This window comes from Dermacentor andersoni, chromosome 1 (assembly GCF_023375885.2).
Source record: "Dermacentor andersoni chromosome 1, qqDerAnde1_hic_scaffold, whole genome shotgun sequence".
NCBI classification, from domain to species: domain Eukaryota; kingdom Metazoa; phylum Arthropoda; class Arachnida; order Ixodida; family Ixodidae; genus Dermacentor; species Dermacentor andersoni.
The window spans coordinates 250,019,757-250,047,372 of record NC_092814.1 but is presented as its reverse complement, the minus strand read 5'-3'; the positions used below and the strand labels follow the sequence as shown (position 1 = coordinate 250,047,372).

At 48.5% G+C, this 27,616-nt stretch overlaps 1 protein-coding gene across 1 annotated transcript in view; it reads left to right on the top strand.

Annotated features, from left to right (window-relative positions):
• Window positions 1-2,038: 2,038 nt before the first annotated feature.
• LOC126548218 (synaptotagmin-15-like) overlaps window positions 2,039-27,616 on the top strand; it is a 419,497-nt gene continuing 393,919 nt past the window's right edge. The window contains exon 1 of the mRNA XM_050196361.3: window positions 2,039-2,143. Within this exon, the coding sequence (XP_050052318.2) occupies window positions 2,059-2,143 (85 nt within the window). The 5' untranslated portion in view covers window positions 2,039-2,058. The remainder of the gene's footprint in view (window positions 2,144-27,616) is intronic.

Below are 27,616 nucleotides of genomic sequence, written 5' to 3'. Positions count from 1 at the left end.
ACATCACAAATTCCAGTGAAGATAGTAAATCACACTGTTGCACAAAAGTATGTACCAACGCATGCTAATTAATAATGTAATTAGTAATGTATGTATCCATAATACAATTCTAGGTAACGAGTATAAGTATGAATGACTGAAGCACAAACATTTTATTAATTTTATGTAGCCCTGAATTGGGGAGAGATCCAATCACTGGTTAGACGCTGGCGAAAAATAAACGAAAAAAGAAAAAATGTCTGTCATTGTGCTCTTGTTGGCGTGCTTTATCGGAAGGGCGAAAGTAGCCAGCGGCTCAGCATTAGTAACGAGGGGGTCGAGACGGTTCTGTTCTTCAACTGAAAGTGGAAGGTTTGAATATTTGAAAGTAAATAAATTATGGGGTTTTACGTGCCAAAACAACTTTCTGATTATGAGGCACACCGTAGTGGAGGACTCCGGAAATTTCGACCACCTGGGGTTCTTTAACGTGCACCTAAATCAAAGTACATGGGTGTTTTCGCATTTCGCCCCCATCAATATTTGAAAGTGTCATTATCACAAATGTCACCAGTCAAAGCGAAAGAATTTTTGTGGTGTGATGCACAATTTTGACTTGGGAATTCGTTGGCTAAAATGGTTGCACGGAAAAAATAAATTGCCAAGACACTTTAATAAAACGTTACGCACTACTCTCGAAACATCTTGTATCGAGCATCCGGTACCTGTGCACAACGTTTTCTGTTCGAATTCCTGTCCAAGCGAGCGCATTTTTTTCCAGAACTGAGTGGCGCCTGATCCTAGGAAAATATCTTCCGAGTCCCAGCGAATCTAGTCAAGGGCCATCCACACTAGGAGGGCTCACTCAACGTAAAAATATGCGGATCACACGCACTGAGAGAATCGACGTAAGCGAAGCTTTCTGTGTTGTTTGCTTTGATTGATCATAATTAGCGGTGATTGAGGCGGAATTAGCGGTGATTCATGATAGTTAGTGGTAAAGCTGGCAACGACACTTTTCTGGAGTGATTGTTTTCGCAATATAGGGAGCCGGAAGATAGCACGGCGAAATAATCTGTGGCTCAAAGAGCTGGAACATTATTGAGCGTGCGAGTTCTGCGGAAATCGGCGAGCGGAGGAAATTCCTGAAAAAAAAAGAAAGGCATTCCGAGATGTGTTTATATCAGCCTCCGGATACATTATGACATCACTGTCTACATGCTTTACTCCTCTTACAGTGGCACCATTTTTTACAGCATGCCGTTCTGATCTGAGTGCTTAATGTCTTCTCCGCATTAATGTGTCTTACTTGCTTTGGGTAATAGTCTGTTTCAGCTACTGTCATGCTGCAAATCGAAGGTTATCCTACCAAAAGTTAGTACTTCTGTGTATGCATACTCAAAAGCCATGTGTGACAGAGGAACTGAGCAAGAGGAGATTTCAGTGAAGGGAACGTTGAAAACGAGCAGCTGGAAGCCATGGCAGTAGGCGAAAGAAAGCACATCGTCCGAATATGCTGCCCAGAGATTCCGTCTGCTTTGTGTTAAGAAACGACGGAATGGGACGACGTAGAGTCTCCCGCGAGAAAAATGTTGCGGTGGCAAGACTGCAAGCCCGCGTGGATCTCATTCGCACTAGCTGCCATGCGCAGAACGCGAACTCGGCTCGTGTTCCTCAGTACGGAGGGCGGTTAGCGTGCGCAGACTTTGACTAAGATATTTTTCAAACACTTTAATACTCGCTAGCACACAAAGCGCACCTTCGATGCTGAGTTAAGGCCGAGTTCGACGCGCTTCTGGTACGACAGTGTAGGGCCTGCTGTTTAGCGCAACACCACACGACAGTGCGTTAAACGACACATCCTCAATGTAAAGCGCGGCAGCGTACCACAAAGCAAACTGTACGGGCGGGCGGGGGTCGTGCGTGCGAAACGCGCCGGCAAACGCACGTTCGCGGCGGCGGCGGCGCTCGCGGCTTCCCCGGGCGGGAACCCCGCGGCGCTGCCGTCGGCCGGCGCCTGTGCGCGCTCCGCCGGCGGCCGCCTTCAGTCTGGGCCGAAGAAGAGTTGGCGGCTGCGCCATGGACGAGCTGCAGCGTGCCCCCGCTTCGCCGTCCCAGGTCGAGCGCGCGCCAGCCGCCCAGGTCTCGGCCAGTGGCGACCACGGTGAGTGCGCGCCCAATGGCTCGCGATCTTTTCCAGCGCACTGTGACAGTCGTCAGCTGTGCGCCTAAGTTCGTGTCAACTTTATAGACAAGTGTGACACCGTACGGGCTGCACGGGCGCTCTTTAATCTCGTGGAGACGGTACAACGAACGAGAAAAAGAAAACGGCTTTGTTGCTGATATTTTAGTGCACGTTCAAGCACATGTGGTGGTCGGATCAAGTGATGTTCTACGCTGACTAAGTCGTAGGCTTCGGGCTCTTATACCTATGGGTCAATAGTTTACCCCTTTATAGGCGGGTGACGCGAGCGGTTTGTGAAGGAAGTAAACGCGTGCGATAAAGTCACAAAGGCAAAGAGACACAACGTAATTGTTGTATTGTGTGTCTTTGCCCTTGTGTTTATGGGTGGTATCGCTTAGTTCAAACACGATGCAGTCACCTCAGACTGTACTTCTCTGCCTTTAGCGGGAAGTGTGAATGAAATTCTAGAGTGACTTCCCAGAAGGAGGAAAAAAAAAAGAAATAGAAAAGAAAGCAAAGAACCAACTGCGTACCGTTTGCATTGCGCTATCTGCATATAGATAACTCGCACGTGAAGCAGCCGCTTGAGTCCAGGGATATACTATTAAAAACTTGTAGCTATGTTAAAATACAACTGGGGCTCTTAAATTGACAACTGAAATGAGGCGGCTTGTGTTCTGCTGTCTCGTCCAACAGATAAAATCCAGAAAATACTTGTGTTTGTGGTTTCTACATGTCACTCTCTTTCAGATTTTGTACATTTTATTCATCACAGCCATGCAGTGCATCTTCTGCGTCATTTACGAGGCAGAAGATTGTACATTTGCCTAGTTGACAAACTATTCCAGCGGTGTATTCACTTTACACACTCATCGAGTCAGCAATGAAACTGGTAGGAACTGTGGCAGTGTGGCGGGTGCATAATGGAGTTGAACGATTTCTTCCTAAACGTCGTTCACAAGAGCAAACGTATACTGTAGTAATCGCGAGGAAACGTCCAAAGATAGCCGTGTAGCCGCACCCGTTAATGTCACTTACTCACAAGTTCGCTTCATGTGTTGAATGGTGTAGCCGCTTCGGCACAAATCGACGTGTTTTTCGTACCCGAGAAGGAGCAGGAAAGAAAGAAATCGTGAACCAAAACACAGCTAGAGTGGAGTTGAGAGCGCGCCACGAGCACTCCAGTCCGGCCGCGGCGTCACGCAAGTCCGGTTGGCAAACATGGTGAGTTCGATATGAGAAGAAAACGTAGATGGAAAAAGCAAGAGAGCATGCCACATGTCGGAACCTGTTGACTTTAGCATTTCATCAGCGCTCTCGAACCTTTTAGGGCCGAATAGAGGCGAGACCATGCTTCCAAGATTTTCACTTCTAGAAATTGTCTTGCTGCCGTTTGCCCTTACGTGAGAAATGCATCGACAAGATAACCGTGCCAGCTTCCGAGAATGCTACAAGCGACTTATTATGGATGGCAGTGAAGTCAACCGAAAGTCAACAGTGTGTCAGCGAGCATTTTGGTGGTGTTAAAGGTCCCGTCGCTGCCTTAACTTCCGTTTGGTTACGGCTGAGAGCCAGACACCAGTTGCGCGGAAGCACACAAGCTGAAGTCGTGATTTTTGCTAGACTTGGTTGCTTATATATATATATATATATATATATATAGCTTACAACCTTTAATGACCAAAAGGATCAACGCAGTTGGAGGGGAATGCACTTAAACGCCGAAGCAGCGGTTGAGACAAGTGCTTACGCGTCTAACAGACAGTCATACGTAGCCGACTCGGTGATTCCAGTGAGGAATGACTGTGTGAGGGCGCTTAGAGAATGGACGGCGTCTGGGTCAACGGAGAAAATTCGCGGAGTGGTTTTACTTAAGACAAGCTCTTCGTGAAATTCGTCTTTGGAACGCTACTGCCGGTCGTTACGATGTATCGTAAATCATTTTATTAACTAGTGGAACGGTCAAAAATCGGCCGGCGTCTCTATGTTGTCATTTTATTTGTAGTAGCACTACCATAACAGAAGTAGCCATCTCAATTCGCATTTGTTTATTGTCCTATTGAATTCCAATAAGACAGGGGATATGCATACCGTATGATATGATATGTGCAGCTGATATATATACCGTATGAAGTAGCGAAGAACAGAAAGGAACCTTGAAAGTTTGTTATAATTGTTTCGATAGTAAATCCCTAATTTCTGGGTTCACCCCGAACGTTAACGTATAGGTTAGTATTTTAACTGTCTCTACTAATGTAAATCTTTCTAGAGTTGCTATATTCAGCATGCCGTATTCACAAATGTATTAAACTTCTGAACATTTACTGGACGCGCGCCAAGCTGTTTAATGTACTTATTCAAGCAAGGCTAAATTAGCTCATGCAGTGTAGGAAAGAAAGAGTTATATCACAGGTGGTTTTGCTATGACAGTTGTGCTGCTTTCCTGAAGTGGACACAATAGCAGGCAGGAATTTCAACCGATAATATTTATTTTGTTTGGTTGTTCGCACCGGGCATTGCACAGGAGATAACAAGAAGAAGGGGTGAAATTTTCTGGCCTTTTATGCTTCTTGTTCTGCAGTTTTGGGATTGTCTTGTTCCTCTACTTCAACACTTTCACTTGAGGAACGCTGAAGATATACCTCGGTCTGTCAAGACCTGCAAGAGTCTGGTGCACGTTTGCGCATTTGCGCTCTTCCAACCACAATGACGTCTTAGCGAGCGCGGAACGTACGCGCCGTATAAAAGTGGCATTCGCGCAATCGCAGTGGGCACGTGCACCACGTGCACTGAGGTAAACATGTTTTCGCGGAACGATGCTGACCGCGTTTCATAAAAGGATTACGATGTTATGCAGCAGATGAGCAACGGATAACAAATCCTGTTCTTCAAACAGGAGCTGTTCGGAGCAAATGTTGTAATTGTCGTAAGTAATGCAAGCGCTGTTAGGTAAATGAGGGACCTCTAAGCAGAATGCAAGATGACTGTTGGCCAAAGCGAAACTCGCGCCGGCGCCTATGCCACGCTGCACGCGCGCGCCACGCTCGCCGAGTTTCATAGACGTTCCGCGCTTCGTCGGCTGCGCGAATCGGGCGTGACACCGCAGCAAAGGCTCTACAAGCGCAGAATAACAAAATAAGGTCTGCTCAGAAGCAGCGGAAATAGCTTACCGTAAAAACGAGGCGCGTAATTGCGGTGGGTGTTGACGCTAACGACGCAACAAAACATGAGCAGCGCGTTGACTGGAAGCCCGTGGCTAAAGTATGGACTGTGTCCGAAAAAGAAGCGATCATTACAGTTTAGTGGCTGGATGCGAAGGGGACCACCCTTGAAGTGGGCATCGTGTAACATACGGAATGATGGTGTGAAAGAGCGGCTGGAGAAGCAGCTAGCAGCAGACAAATGCCCATTTGCATAAGGAAAGACTGTGTGTAGCATAGCGACACTGCGCTATAGACAGTTTCTTGTAGGTCGCGTTGCGCGTTCGGCGTATGCCGACAGCCTCCTGTATAACTGTGCATCTCTCCAAAAAGAAACGAATTCCGCGAGTCTTCCCAACCAGTGCTGCGCATTCGCTGTACGCCTCCCTTGAAACACTTTACACCGACGCCGCAGCTTTCTCTGAGATTTTATTTCTCATTTCGTCGTTCCAAGTGCGCCGGTTGGTTTAAGGGCGACCCAGGCCAACCTGCAATGCTCGTCGAGTCATTCGCGATATGCTGCGCATTTTTTAGCTTCTTTTTCACCCTAGTAGACGTGCTCTCTCCTCCCTTCCAAGGTAAACTATATAACGAACAATGGTGCTCGTCTTTCAAGGCGCAAGTGACAATAACCGAGCGCATCATCAGATGCGATATGTTCCAAAGTGCTGAAATGATGCAGGAACAGGCGGACAGGTTCAGAACCCCTTTAAGGAATATTTTCACCTTCCGGGCAGCGGTTGCGTGACAGCCCGTCAGACTCTACGCTGGAAGGTTGGGAGATGTGCCTCGCTGAGGGAAGCATGCTCAGCGACCGAGTGCTAAAGCCCATTCTTTCTCTCCTGGCGCTTCGCGCTTTGAACAAAAACAGCCTAATGAGGAGGCAGCGACTCGAGGCTGGTATTGTGAGCGCCACCTGCGCGGATTAGGCGCCTGCACGCGACGGTGGGCGAGCTGCACTGCTGCTGCTGCTTCAGAGGCCTGACGGTCGTATGATGACCTGCAGTAGGAACCAAGGGCACAGCATCACGTTGAGTGGCAATGAAAAAGATTGCGGAACGGCGCGCGGCTCCGTATTTGGGGCGCACATGTCGGACTTGAATTTCAGCTGCTGCACTTGTGTCGCTAATGCGGAAAGAGCGAACAGAACTACAGAGGTCACGTGGCAGCTTGTTCAGCGCCGTCATGTCTAAGTCTTCCAGAGAAAACTGTCATTTCTCCTCCTTCTCAGTTTGTTTAGAGCAGTCATAGCGACTTCCCGTATACCTCGCTTAGTCAGCCACGCTAGTCAGACAGCGCACCGTTGTCGGAGGACGTTATTTTAGGCCCTTGGCCAGATGCTCAATCGAGTTTCAAGGCCATCCAGGCATTACTGAACCTTTTAAAAATTACGGGCTTGGGTTGCAGACTTTGTGCATGCCGAATTGCTTGCCATATGTTCTACATCTTCCTTCTATCGTCATCGTCACCCATCATGCACCTCCTTCTTCCCTCTTTCTTTCCCTCTTCCCCTTCTCGCAATGCCGAGTAGCTGGCTAGAGGAATATACCTCAGGCCGACCTCTCGGCATTTCGTATCATTAAACTTCTCTCTCTCTCTCTCAGTTGGAGAGAAAAAAAAATATTTCCGAATTGCTTGCCACGTCTGTAACAGCTTTAAATTTGCATCCTTTGAATAAAAATCACTTTCATTGGCAATCTTATGGCGACGAACTGGGTTGCAGGTTACTGCCGGCAACATTGGCGAAGAAGCGCTTGCGCTGTTACGAGCGACCGCAGTTCTATAGGCTGTTGGTAGCAACCGTCAAACGCGCTGTGCGTTTCGGAAGGCAAAAATCACGCTAGAGTTACGGCGTACCAAGTCATGTGCGGTGTCATATTACATACGCAAACAGTAGGGCGCTTTGGGCGCTGTTCGCCACTCAAGCGCGAAAGAAAAGACGGAGTTCAGGGAGCTAGCTGCACATTGGCCCCCGAAGAAACGTTTAAGAATGGCGACCTTGTAAAAGTAGGCGAAAGAAGAATGGCTGAGTGCGCTGTCGTTGCGGTTGTATCGCAGTTTATAAAAACACACTGTTTAATAACAAGCTTAGTCAGTATAACAATACGAGTCTGATTTGCATGGGCTTTTCGTGACGATGATTCTTCTAGAAGCTGTAGTTATGCAATATTAGTACAGGCGTTAAAATATGGTTCCCGTTTTCTATAGAGAATTCGTTGGACCAAATGCGAAGCACTTCACCAACAGTTATTGGCTATTCTTATTTGAAGTAGAATATATTGTGTGCAAGGCAATTATTTATCGTAAATCTGTTCCTCCAAAAGCATTGGTCCTGCCCGGCTCTCCGTTTTTGAAGTCGACGCCACACTATATACTGTTTTATGCGTGGGCTATAGCATCTTCCATCAGAACTTGCGAAATGTGAATTAAAATAAATAATTTTTGCACGTTACCACTTTAGCCATTAGCTTTCGTCAGGTGTCCGCGTTGGTAATTTAAGCACAAACAGTGTCTAATGTATGCAAAAGCTTAACGGTGTAGTCTTATTATAATTTTGTTTCATTTTCCTTAATCAATTGCTTTGGATCCATTGACGACACTATGAACCTTAATTCCTCAGCCTCGAATGAAATAATTTATTACATCGTTTTTCAACGCGGTCATCTCAAAACGCGCTCGAAATGCACCGCGTAGGGAATTCGCGCTTGTTAACCGCTTCGGGCGTCGTGAAGGACTCCGCGCGATGCAACACGGAAATTAGAAGTGATGGCCATTTGTTATTAGAAACCACTGGCATGCGTGCAGGGTGGCTACAGAGTAACATGGCTCAGTCAGCCCGGTGAGAAAAGCCGCACCCTGACTGCGTCGCCAAAAATTGGACACGCGCCATCCACATCTCATATTCTTTCCTCCTTAACTTTGCACTTCTCCATAAACGACACAGCGCAGACCCCAGTGCTCTTCTGTCGCTTCTCGGGAATGCAAAGCACCCCTCTCCCCTTCTCTCTTCTATTGTTCTGTCGAGTGCTTTGCTTTCGACGACATGGTTACGTGGTACGGCGTACGCCTGCGACCACTACACCTGAAAGTACGTGATACGCGCGCACAACAACAACAACAACAACAACAACAACAACAACGCTTTCGTAGTCGGTGCCTCTTTGTATATATCTAGATTTATTGTTATACGTTCTTACCTTCTTCTGTTACTCTCCTATGCGCTGCCAACTCCAGCTGTCTAACTCAAGATTAGACGCGCTGCAGTCACAGCAGCCATTTCCTTAAGTAGAACGTGTTGTTGGGCGAGTTGGTTAGTCATCGTAAAAGGGCTCTGGGCGGTGAAAAGACGACACATAAACAAAATATGAGAGACGACGAGGACAAGCGCTCGTTCTCGTCGCCATCTTGTGTGGTTTTCGCGCTCAGATCTCCTTCACGGATCTTTCCTTCTTCCCCTTTCTTCCCTGTTTCCTTGCCCCCTGCTTTACTACTACTACTACTACTACTACTACTACTACTACTACTACTACTACTACTACTACGAATAATAATAATAATAATAGTAATATTAATAATAATTATAACTAGCTACTGCTGCTGCTGCCGCGACTACTACTATACTACTATTACTGCTCCACCTATTCCTCCTCCTCCTCCTCGTACTACTACTATTACTATTACTACTACAACCAAACTGAATGGCTGCACGTCAGTCGTTCGCGATACCGCATTACCACCCCCTGGGATTTCCGTGATGCCCCCAACGGGTTTCTCGCCTTCAACACTACTATTTAATACAGAACAAACAAGCGGAAACAGACGTAACAGCGAGATGTGAATGTTAAAAAAAAAAAAACTGGAAGTAAGAAAGAGATTTCGAGATAATAAAAAAAATATAGCGTTGTCCCTAATTACACCCACTTTTCATGCATATACGAGCGTTCAATCAAGCTTCCTCCAATCCTGTTGGGAGGACTTCGCCGCCTGATGGCGCACATTATGTTACTTTGCTACAGCAACGTCGACTCGGTTGGAGAGCGCCCACATTTTTGTTCGAAGGCGAGCTACTTCGTTGTTCAGATCACTGCATCCAGGGGGAAAACACGCGAAATGGGCTTTTGCCACTAACCGTGTTCGTAATTACTCCCCTGTGCTTTTTCAGTAGACTAAACAGACGTCTTCTTTGTTTTACAAGACCCTTCTAGTACGTTTTATCCATAGGCGAAATTCGTATGTGATAAAGGCACGATGTTCACGTTTGTTTTGTTTTGTAACCTAAGATGCATAATTGCACGTTGTGGTTCTGTAGCCCTGAAAGTTCTGTACTGTTATGTTGAAACAGGAGAACTCTGTTTGCAATGTTGAATCTTTGAAGATCCGGCGTCAAGATAAAGGTTTGAAGCTGAAGGAAATGCACTGTTCAAACCAGAGAAGTCCTTTTATCAAACTTGACGTGCTTCTGAACAAAGTGCGGTAGAAGTGAATCCCTACGTGGGAGCCAAATTTTCATGTCTATAACACGTATTTAGTTTTCGCTATGCTCCACGTTCACTTGTTCATTGCGACTTCGTGCCAGCGGCTGCGGTGCCACTCTAATTAGAATGAATTTTTTTAAGATTATCACGCTCAAGGGAATCGACGCGGTAATCACGCACTTACAAAAAGATTAGGCCTACAATGAAAGACGAAGAAACATGAACGTGCATGCACATCAACAACCAGAATTGGAGTGAAAGGACCAGATTTCGTGTCAAAGGGCGCTGCACGTTTGCCAGGATCTATACATGGATCAGTGTTAGAGTGGACATGAACCCGCCGCGTCACTACTTGAAGCAGCCGTTAAAGAAAAGAAAGTGCGACTCCTCCCCATCAGGTGAAAGGTACAATATAATATGATTGACATCCGCGCAATATTGTTGCCTGATTGCCACATTTAATAAAGCGCGGCGATCGACAAAGGCGATGCCACACCGTTCATGGACCCAGCGGGAGACTGGGGTCATTTCAATTGGAGTCTCGACCCTCGTTTCACTCAGCCAGAAGTGCGAATGCGCTGAACAACTGTGAATGTGCAGAAAGAGGAGCCTTTGTCGCTTGACGCATGGCTAGACCCGCGGCCACCGAGAACAGCCCAGCGGAAAGTGGTGAATTCGCCCGGGCAGTTCCTGGGGGCAGTGACGCACTCGGAACGTTTTCACACGGGCTGCAATGGTTGAGTGGGATGCGCACTGTGTAAGTGCCGCTGAGCATGCGCTGTCACACCACGCACAGTACTGTGTCAAGTTGTGCTTTAATAATAATATATGGGGCTTTACGTGCCAAAACCACTTTCTGATTATGAGGCACGCCGTAGTGGGGGACTCCGGAAATTTCGACCACCTGGGGTTCTTTAACGTGCACCTAAATCTAAGTACACGGGTGTTTTCGCATTTCGCCCCCATCGAAATGCGGCCGCCGTGGCCGGGATTCGATCCCGCGACCTCGTGCTCAGCAGCCCAACACCATAGCCACTGAGCAACCGCGGCGGGTAAGTTGTGCTTTAGGTATACAGTTTTAGCCTCTTCTATACCGCAGTTTTTAAAACTACAATTGTTCTGTCACATATTAGTTCCAACATGCGTGTTAGCTCTGCCTATTTTTTTTTCTGGATATTATTTTAACTTATTACAGATTCTGTCAATCGGGAACTGACTAACGGAACAAAACCTTGGATCAGTTTCAGAGACCGCATGTAGGAATACGCAATGGCGTCTCGTATTTCTCGGCCAGGGTAAATGTGGCTCCAGCTATACCATATTGGGCTAAATACTTGATTCAAATGTTAACAGTGAGCCGTGCTTTGTTAGGGCCACGTGAGTAAATTGTAGACGACGGGCACAATAAAAAAACAATACAAAGAAAAACAAAGAAAGGAAAAGAAAATACATCACTAAATGCGTTGTTGAAATCTCTACTGGGTCATACAGTGTATTTTTATGTAATACATTCAGTATTGCTTGCAGAAAAAAAAAATTAATGCACAGAACTGCATTCCGCGCTCAATCGTTTGTTGCTGGCGTAATGCCATCATCGTTGCTCGCTAGTCGTTGAGCTGGCAGGGTTTTGTGCCCTCTGACGGGTGCGCAATTCAGTTAGACTCGATGTGCGGCCCTGAGGCAACAGTTGTTTCTAGGCTCTAGCTACACTGCACTTAGGCAGGGCAGGCAACAGGCAAGGGTGAGATATTGTCGCCGCCTTTCTGTTGCGTAACCAGTTGCCCCGCAAAGTCAGTGGCCGCTGATTCTACGGTGCAGCGACTGGCGAAGGAAGTGCTATTTCACACAGCAAAGCCGGAATCTAGCATAACGCCCAACTGGGACGAAGAGCGAGGGTGCTCTTATGAAACGTCGCTCAAAGGTCGAAGCAAACGCGAACTGCCAGGCTGTGTACGCGCAATCGATCCGGTAAGGCCACGACGGAGCTGCCCAATCCTGTACGCCTGCACAAAGAGTGCACCTCAAGGGCCTGTCCAGTACAAGTTTCCTCAATCGTTTCTGGGCTATAGGAGGAACACAGATGCTTTCATGAAATGGGACTGGACATAGAGCTAATGAAGTGAGAAAGAAAAACTGACAATTTTGCATGCATTAAGCATTAAGGAACATTTCTGAGATTAGAACGGCAGAACACTTCTGAGATAACGATCGTCAAAAGTAGGAAGATAGCTCTCCGTCGTCGGGAGTAACATTCCTGACTACAAGCAGCGTGCGTTATTCGGTAATGCTTTCTGAGCTATGTACAATCACGTGTTGTGGTGCGTATGGATTGTCTTGGCTTGTACAGGTTTGTTATCAGGAACAAGACGGCGGCACGTCTGCTTACGTTTTCTTCGGCTTCCTTTTTCTGTAAGTTAAATAAATATCTACATCACACACACCGTAACGTCTCGAAAAGTGCTCGCGTCAGCATGAATTGAAACAGGAAGGAGTAGAAAACGGACTATAGAAGGCACTGTTACGTTTTCAGGTTCACCTGTGTGTGTTAGAACGGCTTAATTCAAGCTTGGAAGCGGAAATAGATGATGACTACGCTGGGCTTAAAACCGTCTACAGCGCGATTCCACGTCGCGGCATAGAGTAACTACACGGAACAGGCGTTGTGATCAGTTTTTTTTTTTCTTCTGTTCGCGTTCCAATTGTTGCGGAAGGTGGATCATTATGGTATAGATAACTCAAATCGTACTCTGTCTCGTGCTGCGAAAGTCGTATACATGTCCGGCCTATCCGTGTGCGAAAGCTGCACGCTAAAGATATATTCTCTTTGTACTGTACCTACAATGACACTGAACGGCATAAGTGAGATGATGGAATGGCCGTTATGATTGATATCGTCCGAACCTGTGCAGCGCCAAAGTTTAATTTACGCCACGTGCCGCTATGGCTCGGTGGGTATGGCGTTCTGCTACTCAGATCGAGTTAGCGTGTTGAATTTCCAGCTCCAGGGTCCGCATTAGGAGGGCGGCACAATAAAACTGCGCTCGTGTACTTAAATGTATGTGCATATTAAAAAAATATATTTCACCAAATTTAACCTGAAGTCATCAGTGTGTTGAAGAAGCGAATCAAGGTTCTTATAAGAGAACATTTTTGCCCATTCTGGTTACAGGAATTTAACCTTCCTAGGGGCGATATTCTGCTGTTCGCTGCTTGAAAGCGCGTACGCGCCTTTCACGTTTGGCAATTTTCTCTCTTTTATAGCGCGCCGAACGTTTCACCAAATCGTACAACCTCTTCATGTGCGTGCCACGTCATCTAAATTTCCCTTTCACTTTGCGTGCGCACCCTGAAAAGACAAACGCCGCGGCGGCAGCGTTTCGCATTCCTAAACGGCTTCGCCGGCACTGCAGTAATTGCGCCTCCGTTAGACGCACTCATTTCACCTTCAAAGGCGCACTTCGTACCTGTGCTATTAGCGACGACTTTTCCAACTCGACGAGCGGCGTGACCGTCGCTCGGCTTTTGCCGAAGGGAGCAGTTCCTTGGCGTTGTCGGCGTCTTTGATGAAAAGATGTGCGAACACTGGAAGGTCGGGCGAAATTATTAAGCACCTGCACCACATTTGAAGAAGAGCATGAGCGGCGAATACAAGTTCACAATTTACAGAAGCGTGCTGCAAAATAACTTATAAGACCGTATGTTCTTGTATGGTATATACGTACGCAATAAAATAGAAAGTGTCTTCTTTGCTGAAAAGAAAAAAAAAAAAGAAATTGTAGAACAGGTCGCTTATTTTCTTCGTCGAAGTGATCGTCGTGAGCTGTAGTTGCAAATATTTCATCGGTAGTATACTCAGCTGCTCAAACTCTTGAACGTGAGAAGTTGTTAATGACAATTTGTCAAACACCACTAATTCTAAACAGCACTTTAAGTACCCTGCCTTCTCTTTCTAGGTTGTGCTAGGCTTTGCACGTTGTTTGCTTATACTCGTATGTTCGAAACGCTTGCTTTTTTCCAAATCTCTAGCCCCGTCATAATGACTAAATTTAAGTTTTTACGTCGGCATACTTGTAATTACCACGCCCACCTTTTCTTTTTCTCCATATTTTGTCTTTTCTCTCTCTCTCTCTATTTAGTTCTGTTTTCCGCGCGCTCACCCTAAACTGTCTTTACGAATTCCGTTCCCTCCCTCACGCAGATTACAGCTTGACGGTGGTTAGACAGAAGCCGGTAGAAGTCTCTGCTTCTCGATATTGACACGTGTACTTATATTTATCGGGCGACCACGTTTCGCCGTCTAACAAATCTTATCGCACAGCGCGGGACGCGCTCGCATGTATCCGAAGTTTCTGGAAAGTTATCGATGCTTCTATCCGCAGTCTGTTGTCGCGGAACCTTGTGTTATCTGATTTATTCGCCTGACGCGAATGGTGTAGAACTTTGTGGAAGGCACGCGGGTCCCAACGATTAGTCTGGAACGTTCGATGATTCTGTATAAAAGCCGACGCGTTTGACCCGCTGATCAGATTTCCGACGATCGCCGACTGTGTTCGCCGCTTTCGTTGTGCTATAAGTGTAGCCTGTTTTGTGGGCACAAGTTCGCCCAATAAAATTTAGTTTTCTCGTTCACAGTATTGCTACTGTGTTCTTCTACGTCACCATCACGTGACATCTGGTGGAGGTGCTTTGCGTTCATGTACCGGACGCCCCCACAAAGCCGTGACCCAAGCCCTCACTCGGAAGACACCAACGTCGCCAAGAACCAGCGAGGTAGCCGCAGGCTGCAAGGACTGCCCCCGGAGCACGGACTTTTGCCTGAGACGACTAGGAAGATGGCCACCACGTCCACCCTAATGGCAGCCCCAGCGTCACCCGTCGTGCTGCAGCAGCCCAGGGAGCCTCCGACGTTCCGCGGTTCAACTTTCGAGGACCCGGAAACCTGGCTCGAGAGGGTCGCCAAGTTTAACAGCTGGGACAGCGACGACAAGCTGCGGCATGTCTATTTCGCATTGGAAGACGCCGCCAGGACGTGGTTCGAGAATCGGGAAGCCACCTTAACGACGTGGGACCTTTTCCGAAGCGGCTTCTTGCACACGTTTACAAGCGTCGTGCGAAAAGAGCGAGCCCAAGCTCTACTTGAAACCAGAGTGCAGCTGCCAAACGAGACGATCGCGATCTTCACGGAGGAGATGGCCCGTCTTTTCCGGCACGCCGACCCGGAAATGTCGGAGGAGAAAAAAGTTCGCTTCCTGATGCGCGGCGTCAAGCAAGACCTTTTCGCCGGACTTATTCGTAACCCACCGAAGACTGTGGCTGAGTTTTCTGCAAAGGCATCGACGATCGAGAAAACTCTTGAGATGCGCACCCGGCAATATAACCGCCAGGGGCACACGCCGCAGTATGCCATCCAAGGACTGGGTTCGGACGACCTTCATGAGACCATCAGGGCCATCGTGCGCGAAGAACTGCGCAAGGTCCTGCCTTCGTCGCACCCTCAAGTAGCTTCGATCGCCGACATCGTCAAAGAAGAGGTGCACCGATCGCTTGGAGTTCCCGAGCTGCAACCACAATTACCGCAGCCCCAGCCAGAAGCGATGACATACGCCGCCGTCGCACGCCGTCAAGGTCCCCCTCCGCGATCACGCCAGGGCCCTGCAACGACGCAATTCCGTCGTCCGCCGCCGCCGCCGCCGCCAGCACGCCCACCCGTCGCCCAGCGTACCTACGCGAGGAAGACGGACATTTGGCGAGCCCCCGACCACCGCCCGCTCTGCTATCACTGCGGAGAAGCCGGCCATGTGTACCGCCGATGCCCATACCGCGACCTGGGATTGCGAGGGTTCGCCGTCGACGCACCGCGCCCTCGGGAAGGTCAACGCCCTCGTGACATCGCCGACTACCTCGCCGCTACTCAGTGGAGCCCTCGACGACCGTCCCGTTCGCCGTCACCAGGCCGCTACCTGTCGCCACAGCGCCGACCATACACTGGCCCAGCCCGGGGTCGGTCCGTCAGCCCATATCCGGAAAACTAAAAGCAGCAACCGATGGAGGTGCGGTTGCTGTTCGTCGAACTGACGAAGATCCTCCGCCGCCGACGAAGACGCCGAAAAGACTACCTCGACGACATAACAACGACGTCACACCGCCGTCCCGACGAAGACTGGCAGGAAAGAACACGCCAACGAAAGACCACTTGACGACGCCACGTACCAACCACAGGTCAACTCGACGCAGTCGTGATCCGACGCTGAGGCCTAACTGTAACGCAAGACAAAGAACCACCGACCTCGACGTGCTTCTCGACGGCCACGCAGTTACCGCCTTAGTAGACACAGGAGCCGATTACTCCGTCATGAGTGGACCCATCGCAGCCCAATTGAAGAAAGTTAAGACTGCATGGGAAGGCCCGTTAATTCGGACCGCTGGAGGACACCTCATCACGCCGAGTGGAATCTGCACGGCAAGAATTACCATTCATGACCGGACTTACCCTGCCACCTTCGTTATCCTGCAACAGTGTTCACGAGACGTCATTCTCGGCATGGACTTCCTGAACCAACACGGCGCAATCATCGACCTGAAGTCGAAGTCAATAACGCTGTCGGAAGATCAAGCGATACCGCCGGAGAGCCCTCGTAGTCACCACGCCTTGAGTGTGCTCGAAGATCAAGTGAGCATCCCGCCTCGCTCCAGCATTGTTATTTCGGTCGGCACCGAAACACCCACTGACGTAGAAGGCGTCATCGAAGGCGACCAACGTTTGCTGCTCGACCGTGAAATTTGCGTCGCAAGAGGGATCGCTCGCCTGCACGGAGGAAACACGAAAGTGTTGCTGACAAACTTCAGCCAGGAGTTCAAGCACATCAACAAGGGCACGGCGATCGCATACATCGAGGAAATTCAGGAAACCAGCGATGCCTTTGTCATCTCGGATTCTGTTGCATCTACCCCGACGACCGTGGTTCCCGAGCCAGACTTCGACATAAATCCAAGTCTCCCCGTGATTAAGCAGCAACAGCTCAGAAGTCTGCTTCGACGATACAAAGACTGCTTTTCGACGTCATCGAGGATTCGACAAACACCAGTCGCAAAGCATCGCATAATAACCGAAGAGTGCGCTCGACCACTACGCCAGAGCCCTTACCGAGTTTCGACGCGAGAACGCGAAGCTATACGACAACAAGTCGACGAAATGCTGCGCGACGACATCATCCAGCCGTCCAAAAGCCCGTGGGCGTCTCCAGTTGTTTTAGTGAAGAAAAAGGACGGAACCCTACGTTTCTGCGTCGATTATCGTCGACTGAACAAAATCACGAAGAAAGACGTATACCCCCTCCCACGGATAGACGACGCATTGGATCGGCTCTGCAATGCTAAATACTTCTCATCGATGGACCTCAAGTCTGGCTACTGGCAAATAGAAGTCGACGAAAGGGATCGCGAAAAGACCGCCTTCATCACGCCAGACGGCCTCTATGAATTCAAGGTTATGCCATTCGGACTGTGCTCGGCGCCTGCAACGTTCCAGCGCGTGATGGACACGGTGTTAGCAGGATTGAAGTGGCAGACGTGTCTTGTTTACTTGGATGACGTCGTTGTCTTCGCCGGAAATTTCGACGATCACCTTAAGCGGCTCGCGACGGTATTAGAGGCCATCAAGTCATCAGGGCTCACTCTGAAGCCGGAAAAGTGTCGCTTCGCTTACGATGAGCTTCTATTCCTAGGCCACGTCATCAGCAAATCTGGAGTACGCCCTGACCCGCAGAAGACAGCTGCCATCACAAAGTTCCCGCAGCCAATCGACAAGAAGGCAGTGCGCAGATTCCTTGGCATGTGTGCCTACTATAGGCGCTTTGTCAAGGACTTTTCGCGTATAGCTGAGCCACTGACACAGCTAACTAAATGTGACGTCGAGTTCAAGTGGGAAATGCCGCAGGCCGACGCATTTCAAGAACTCAAACGACGCATGCAGTCGCCGCCCGTACTTGCGCACTTCGACGAGCACGCCGATACCGAAATCCACACTGACGCCAGTAGCCTAGGCCTCGGTGCCGTGCTAGTCCAGAGAAAAGATGGTCATGAACACGTGATAGCTTACGCTAGCCGGTCGTTGTCAAAAGCGGAAGGCAATTATTCTACGACTGAAAAGGAATGCCTCGCCATCATTTGGGCTACAGCAAAATTACGCCCTTACCTCTATGGCAGGCCATTCAAAGTCGTCAGCGACCATCACGCGTTGTGTTGGTTAGCTAACTTAAAGGACCCTTCAGGACGGCTGGCCCGGTGGAGCCTCAGACTACAAGAATATGACGTCACGGTAATATACAAGTCCGGAAGAAAACACTCCGACGCCGACTGCTTATCACGTGCCCCCATCGATCCCCCGCCGCAAGACGACGAGGACGACGACGCCTTCCTTGGAATAATAAGCGCGGAAGACTTCACTAAACAGCAGCGAGCAGACCCGGAGTTAAAAGGCCTCGTCGAATACTTGGAAGGGAACACCGACGTTGTCCCTAGGGCATTTAAGCGCGGGTTGTCTTCGTTCACGCTACAAAACAACCTGCTCGTGAAGAAGAACTTCTCACCAGTCCGCGCCAGCTACCTTCTTGTTGTTCCGTCGGCGCTGCGTCCAGAAGTACTGCACGCCCTACACGACGACCAAACCGCTGGGCACCTCGGATTCTCCCGGACGCTGTCGAGGATACAGGAAAGGTATTACTGGCCGCGTCTAACTGCCGACGTCGCCCGTTACGTCAAGACATGCCGAGACTGTCAGCGGCGCAAGACACCACCGACAAGGCCAGCAGGGTTACTACAGCCGATCGAACCTCCTCGTCGACCATTCCAACAGATTGGGATGGATTTGTTGGGGCCGTTTCCGACGTCAACATCCGGGAATAAGTGGATCGTCGTGGCGACGGACTATCTCACCCGCTTTGCTGAAACTAAAGCTCTACCGAAAGGCAGCGCAGCCGAAGTGGCGAAATTTTTCGTCGAGAACATCCTGCTGCGACATGGTGCCCCAGAAATCCTCATCACCGACAGAGGAACGGCTTTTACAGCAGAGCTCACCCAAGCCATTCTGCAGTACAGCCAGACAAGTCACAGGAGGACAACTGCCTACCATCCGCAGACGAATGGTCTCACGGAGCGCCTGAACAAGACCCTCGCCGACATGCTAGCAATGTACGTCGACGTCGAACACAAGACCTGGGATGCCGTCCTGCCGTACGTAACATTCGCTTACAACACGGCGGTGCAAGAAACAACACAGATCACGCCGTTTAAGCTGGTTTACGGCAGGAATCCGACGACGACGCTCGACGCCATGCTGCCGCACGTCACTGACGAGGAAAATCTTGACGTCGCTAGCTATCTCCAGCGCGCCGAAGAAGCCCGACAGCTCGCCCGCCTGCGGATCAAGAACAAGCAGAGGACCGACAGCCGACACTACAACCTCCGACGACGCTTTGTCGAGTACCAGCCCGGTGACCGCGTTTGGGTTTGGACCCCTATACGCCGACGAGGACTGAGCGAGAAGCTCTTGCGTCGCTATTTCGGACCGTACAAGATCATCCGACGTATTGGCGCACTGGACTATGAGGTCGTGCCAGACGGCATTTCGCTGTCACAGCGACGCCGCTCACGACCTGAAGTTGTCCACGTTGTGCGACTCAAGCCGTACCACCAGCGTTGACGAACTTTGGGACATCGCGTAACTGACCTTTGGACTTGCTTTATTTTCGTTGTTTTGTTAATTATGTTTAATAAGTGTCCTTTTGTGTTTCGCTCTTATATTTGTAGCATCGGGACGATGCTTTTTAAGAGGGGGGTATTGACACGTGTACTTATATTTATCGGGCGACCACGTTTCGCCGTCTAACAAATCTTATCGCACAGCGCGGGACGCGCTCGCATGTATCCGAAGTTTCTGGAAAGTTATCGATGCTTCTATCCGCAGTCTGTTGTCGCGGAACCTTGTGTTATCTGATTTATTCGCCTGACGCGAATGGTGTAGAACTTTGTGGAAGGCACGCGGGTCCCAACGATTAGTCTGGAACGTTCGATGATTCTGTATAAAAGCCGACGCGTTTGACCCGCTGATCAGATTTCCGACGATCGCCGACTGTGTTCGCCGCTTTCGTTGTGCTATAAGTGTAGCCTGTTTTGTGGGCACAAGTTCGCCCAATAAAATTTAGTTTTCTCGTTCACAGTATTGCTACTGTGTTCTTCTACGTCACCACCACGTGACAATATTATATTATCGCAAGTATTTATTTTGCTTTGCTTTTTGCCGGTGACCATTTCTCACCGGATCGTCACAGTTATCGATTTGTCACTCGGGGCAAGACGCGTTTATGTAACCGAAAATTCTTTAATGTTGTCGCGGATTCTGTAGCGAAAGCGTCTTGTCTAATCAGATCGCGCGCGCGACGCGAATACTGTTATATACATTCTGGAATGCAAGCGAGCACGAGCGATTATTCTGGAGTGTCGTGTGATGCATGTTTAAATAGCGGACAGGCTTGCATGGTCCGTGAGTTCAGATTTCGACGACTGATGCTCCCCGCTATCGTCGTGCTTTAAGTACTGCTCGTTTTTTTTTTTTGTGTGTGTGTGTCTGTTTTCTTACCCGCTGTGGTTGCTTAGGGGCTATGGTGTTGGGCTGCTAAGCACGAGGTCGCGGTATCGAATCCCGGCCACGGCGGCGGCCGAATTTAGGTGGTGGCGAAATGCGAAAACACCCGTGGTACTTAGATTTTAGGCGCACGTTAAAGAACCCTGGGATGTCCAAATTTCCTGAGTTCCCCACTATGGCGTGCCTCATAATCAGATCTTGGTTTTGGCGCTTAAAACCCCATAATTTAATTCGCTTTCTCGTTTAAAGCACTAGTTCGTTTATTAAAGACTTAAATTCTTATCTCACTTTGACTGTGTTTGCTTCTTCGCCGTCAACTAAAATGTGACCATATAGAGCGTTCTCTCGCTCCCTGAATATAATTTTCCTCGTAGGAATGAGCCCCAAAGGGGTAGTTTGCCACGAACGCCGCAATGAAGGAAAGCTCAACGTGCTGTCAAGCTCTAAAGTTGAATTGCACAAACTTTCAATATAATCATGTTTACGCCACCCTGCTCGATTTAACCCTGCAATGCCTCTTATATCGCATCTGGTACTACCCGTTCACCGTTTATTACGGGCTTATATGGTACCCATTTAGCATAGCAGGGCAAACTTTAGTCAATGCAAATGCCTGCCTCTGAGAGTTTCACGGGTTAGTTATACGTGAATAGTGCCGATTTAATGATGATGGGGCCACAACACAGCAGCGTGTTAATTAGAGAGCGCACATGGAACCACTTTTCTTCAAAGACTAGAGGTAAAATATCATTTCGTAATGTAGCTTGCGAAGAACAAGGAACTCATAGAAGAAGCACGCTATACGGTGGGATGGTTGCATGTCACTAGAGAAATACTAGTCTGTTTCCTGCGTACGAGTTACGCTACACTGTGAATTCCAAGTTGGTTTCAACAAGTTGCGCCACATATCATTTCTTGTCATCACCCCAAGTATCGGTATCGCATTATGTAAGCCAACGTAATATTATATCCACGTATGCCATTATGTCATCGCGTGACGTATTCAGTTATTTAAGCGGAGGCACAGGCATGGAGCATATACGTGGTGGAAGTCGTGTTCTATAGGAGCAGCCAGAGATAATGCCGCCCCCCACTGTCTTTAACATTACGGTGCCTGTCGTCGGAAGCAACGCGTTGGCACTGGCTGCGTTCACAGTGGCAATTAGGAAGTACATTCTGTGTATAGTTTACACACTATCGAGGAGTATTTTCGCCTCTACACTGGCTCTCACATGCTCGGGATCGTAATGCTGAACGTTCACTGCCTCAGCAATCAGTTTTCGGACATGAATCTTTGCTTCACGGTGGATTGTAAAGTATTTCTGCCGGCCGCATACAGTGTTTTCTTTCTTTTTTACTGCAAACACTTAACAAAGAGCCTATAAAATTTACATGATACATGAAGATACATAATACTTCAACGCATGTATCAAAAATACAGATATTGATTTTTTTACGCTTGTGGCGCAGCTCAGAACGAGCAAAAAAGGAAGCTGGAAGGAGTAATGAATAGGAACCGAGCGCTAACTTTCAACTGATGGTTTATTTCGCGACTCAGAAGGCTATACTTATGCACTCAGCGAACCACGTGACATGAAGAGACAACAACACAAAACCAAGCAACAAAAGCAAAAGGAACCATGGGGGAAAAACATATTCAGACAGCCTGTGGCGGCAGTCCGAGATAGGCCAATTCATTGCTTGAGAACGATAATGGCCTATGATAGCTTTTGCTTCAATGATTTCTCTTGTGAGCTGATTATGACTACGACCTAGAATGACACATTCTTCTAAAACAGGTACGCATCCACACGTTTTGCTGTGCTGCGCTAGAACCCCCCCCCCCCCCCCCAGCTGTAATACAATTCTTTTTTTTCTCGCGCTTTTATTTTTGTCACGCTCTTCTTATCATTGTAACAATGCTCGCGCAGCCTATGATTCAGACATCGGCCAGTCTGACCGACGTAACGTTTTCAGTGGAAAACAGTGGAAAACAATAAACAGTGGAAAACATAAACAACACAAGGTGCGCAATTACCAAACTTCTTTGTATGATTCTTATCACAGCTAGGAGGAGCCTTCCTTATTCGGATTAGTGAGCTCGCAAATGCTCATAAGCTTGTTAGGGGTAGAAAATACCACACGAATATTCGCTCGCTTGACGATTTTCTTCAGGTTATGTGAAACTGCGTGGATATACGGGATAATGCTTCTCTTACCCCGAGTAGTTGTAGGATTATCGTCGTGCCGGCTGTCTTTTCTAAACTCTCTTAGAATCCGTTCAGCTGCTGACACTTGTAAGGCCACGGGATAACCACACACGCACACACGCACGCACACACACGCACACACGCACACACACACATACGCACACACGCACAAACACACACACAAACACACAAACACACACACACACACGCGCGCGCGCGCGCGGGCACGCACGCACGCACGCACGCACGCACACACACATACACACACACACACACACACACACACGTCAGTAGTACCTGCATGGAAGTTTAATTTGTTATGGTGACGGTTCGGTGGTCCACGCTGTACTGTTGGCATGACTTGCGCCAGCCTTTGTGCTCCAATCAATCAATCAATCAATCAATCAATCAATCAATCAATCAATCGAATGATCGGCCAATAAACAAATACGGATGCTGTTTCCGTAAAAATGTTCAAGTGCGTTCATTGCTTTTCGCTGCGCTATTTTCGATGGCCATGGGCCCAGCAATATTGCGCGTGAGAGAGGTCGGTGAGGATCAATAGAGTAGCTCTTGTTCAAGCTGCCGTTTTTGTGTCGCGTATATAGGGCATTCAAGGAGTAGATGGCGAACATCCTCATCGTCGTGACCACAGGAGCAAGCCGGGGAAGAAGCCCGTGTTATGCGATATAGGAAATGTTTGGTGTATGCTGTCCGAAGGCGCAGTCGTTGAATTAGTGTCTCGGCACTTTTCGAAAGTTCTACATCCAACTGGTATTTGAGTTGAGGGTCCACTTCGTAAAGAATTGATTGCTTAGTATTATTTTATTCATCGTCGGAAGCCTCGTGAAACGAACGAGGTAGCCGCGCAGTGTATCTTCAGATAACGTCTTGAACGCTTGTCAAAGCACGGCTTATTTCGTAGCAGAGCGGTACCTACGCTGTTGGGATCGTCATGTGTTTGTTCACTCATTGCTGCTAAACCACAGCTTAAAACCAGAATGAGAATGCTGCAGTTAAGACACATTAGTGAAACAAATTTTCAGACACCCGCCGTGGTTGCTCAGTGGCTGTGGTGTTGGGCTGCCGAGCACGAGGTGACGGGATCGAATCCCTGCCACGGCGGCCGCATTTCGATGGGGGCGAAATGCGAAAACACCGATGTGCTTAGATTTAGGTACACGTTAAAGAACCCCAGGTGATCAAAATTTCTGGAGTCATCCACTACGGCATGCCTCATAATCAGAAAGTGTTTTTGGCACGTAAAACCCCATAATTTAATTTTTTTTTATTTTCAGAAACGCACGACTGATCGCCGAGGCTGATTGTATGCTCGAACACGCGCGCACACCTTCCGCCTCAACGCCGCACTAACCAAGGTCGATCCAAATAGGTCGCGAAGCTTCGGGTGAAAAGCGGTTCAGTACAGATTGTCACCGACATCAGCAAGGGGGTTTGTGGGAGCGGCGATTGAAGCGCGACTATGTTTGGAGGGAACAAACATTGGGGGAAAAAAAAAATAGTTTTTTAATTCAAGCGAGACACAGTTAGATTCATGCAACGAAAATAAAATTGCTGGTTAATTTTATATATTCGTGACGAGTTAAGAAAATACAAGTTTAATTTATTATTATTAATAAATGCATTTATTTTCAGCGCCCATCGTTAGAGAGGGAATTGACGCCATTATCACTCGCAATGCAATGCACGTCTTGAAATGGGCAGAAAGGTGCACTTGTAAAGTTCACGTGTTGAAATACGCCCACCTCACAGTTTGTGCTTTCTTGCTTGTCGAAGTTTGTCTGAATTTGGCGACGCGGGTAGCTTCATCGCTTCTTAATCTGTTCAGTCAAAAGTAGTGAGTTACGACCGCCAGATAATTGTGTAGTTGTTTTCGTGCGACTGCGCCGGCCGACGGGCTTGGCGTCCGACGATATGACCAGCACTCTACACCTAAGGCTTTCGTCGGCCTCCAAAGAAAGTACGTTCTGTGCAGGGGTGCGATTTCGACAACCGTACGGCTGGCTTTTCCTGCATCGCTTTCCGCGCTGAAAGCTCGAAACGCCCACCAAGTCGAATGGCGGGGAACTTGAATATATAGCTCCAAAAGCAGGCCACCAAAACAAATTTCGCGCCTTCGAAAACAAAATGACGTCGCTTCTGCTTTTAACGGACATGGCGTCACATTATTTTTTCTTCCGCCGGAAGTGTTCCCACCACATACAAATGGCGCTAAGCCCCATGAACGGCTAGAATTACTGTATATGCTACCACAGGTAGCAGAGTTGCGCGTCTGTTTTATCACGCCGCTAGCGCCTCTATTGGCAGAGCGTCATCACGTGGTAGTCAAGCAACCGTGCATTGCGGAGAAGCAGATGCTCAGGCCAATTTTTGTATTTCCCGATGCCGCCGCTGCAGCGAACTGAATTGACACAAGTTATCGCCAGTCAAATTCAAAGCGAATCCGGCCGACCTTGGCGTTCGCTGTTCGCGTACGGGCTAGCTGCGGAGAGCTAGCTATATAGCTATGTCAATGTAGCTATGTCAATCCTGTGAGAGAAAAACTTTCACTACACTTCCACAGAAGGTTACTTTTGGTATCCCTGCAGTGAAAAGGCCCATAATGAAGCGGTACTTGCAGGTGTGGCTGATATCCAGTGTGCCTGATATCCAGTGCCTGCTAGAAGGTGGGTACGCTTCTACAGCTAGTCTAATGGGGTACCAGTGTCGAAATACTAATGGTTGGTCATTGATTCACCAGTAATGTTTTAGACTGCCTACACGTTGAGAGCTTGGGCACATAAGCAGGTATCCCTAATGCTAAACCGAGTACCCATTATCCAGTGCAGCGCCGGATTATGGGCCCAGTGCCGCGTGCTGGATGCTGAGCAGGCGCGGCGTACTCGGAGGCACTGGGTACTGGTGCGAAAAATAACTATAGCGCGTTAAATACGCGGTGCCTGGACACCGTATATATTTTGTTGGAATACAAAAAGCAACAGAGAGCGATTTGGTGCAATAAAAAAAGAAAAAAAAAGCTCCGACCAGGATTCGATCGTCGGACCTACAAATCCCAAGCCTGGTACTTTACCACTGCGCCACGCCAAAAGGAGAGCATGAGTGGATAATATGCCATGTCAAGGATCGACAAGCAGTTGCACGGAGATGTCTCGCTCAGTCATGGTAGATGCGCTATCGCCCTGCATATAAAACTCACGCCTGTACCACAAAGAAAATTTTGCTGTCCGTATTCAGTAGCATGCTCGGAAGTGCCACAACATCGATTTTCACTTGCGACTGGCATTTTAACTTTGAAAAAAGTCCTAAATGAACCGCCGACCCGGGACGCTGTATGGGCTGTTACGACTGATTTGGATAGCTGTTTCTTGTTCTTCACGCGAAGAATATGCAACGTTTTCTTAGTTCAGTGATGCCTTTCAGTCGACACGTCTGTCTAGTCATATATCTTCGTCAGAGAAGCGCAGGCTAGTGCCGGGAGCCTTCCGCGACAGCACATATATGCCTGTGTTATGACGCGTCACATCGGCGCTTATCGCTACTTGTGCTGGCACTGTAAACATGAAAAAATGGTTTATTTAAGAACACCGATGCGAAAGCTGAAATATAGAGTGATTTATCCGTGTTAGACTTCTTGATTCCTGAGCCTAGGCGCACCGAGAGCGTGCAGACGGACTCGGCGGATACGCTAGGCCTAAGCTTCGGTGGGGACCGATCTCGGCGCCTTTTTCTTGACGATCTTATGCAGTCAGCTGTTTCGATGCGCTTTGTTTGCGATTAGGCGGACAAGCAGTCCAAAAGCGATGCAAAACCACCAACTGTCGATCGACGATACGGTAGGCATGCCGCCTGCAAAAACGGAGTGCGGCTTCGCCGCATAGATTTGGTTGCTTCCCAGGCAAGATGGCGGACCTACGCGCAACTCTGCTACCTGTGGTAGCATATACAGTAACTCTATGAACGGCCGATGGACCGCCATGTATTGAACGTATGGGCTCCTATGGAAGCTTCGCTACCAGGTGTATTTACCTTGCACTAACTCCGGCCACGCTGGCTTAAATCACTTCAATGCCTCCAACAAAACCGTTTTCCACGCAGAAGATGGCACGTCATAAGACATAAACCGCGCGACGCGAAAGCAACCACCAGATACTGCCGCCGATCGTATACCTGGCGTGCCGACTGCCCAAAGATGGCGCCACTGCCTACGCAATATGGCGGTGCCTATAAAAAATAAAAATAAAAAGACGGCCTTTACACGCGACAGCACCCGTGTCTGACAGAGCCGTAATAATTGACGTTCCGCGAAGGACGCTTCCCGCGAATCCGGTGCACGAGAGTACGCGCCCTGGCGTCGGCGCTGAAAGTGCGACCACCAGTCCACCACGAAAGCGGAAGACAAAGCCATAGAAAGCCACTCGCTTTAATAGTAGAAATTTGGACATAGGATGTGGCTTTTTTTATAAGCGTCATTAAAAGTTACGTTCGAACGTAAAAAAGTAGCGTCGGACGAATATCTTTATTTTTTCTCGCTCCCGGTATCGAGCAAGCCAGACGGCCAATAACTATTACTTTTTTTTTTACTATAAGAAATGAGTATAGCATTACACTGGGCTTTTATCTCTTATTTTTCTAACACGTCCGAGAAAGGTTCACACTCTATCGCAACCGTAAAAGGCCGCGGATGATAAATCATGTTGGCCATATTCCGTGAGCAAGGCTCGTAGGAACGGCCCATTGCCCAGAAACTACGAGTATATAGGTCGCGTTTTCGAGAAGCGCTTATCCCTTATGTCGATCAAAGAAAAACTATAATAGGACACAATGTAAACGAGCGCACTCCTTTTCGCTCGTAGCGCGATCTCATCGAAATAGGAGAACCAGTATGCCGTGCGACTGCGGAAATG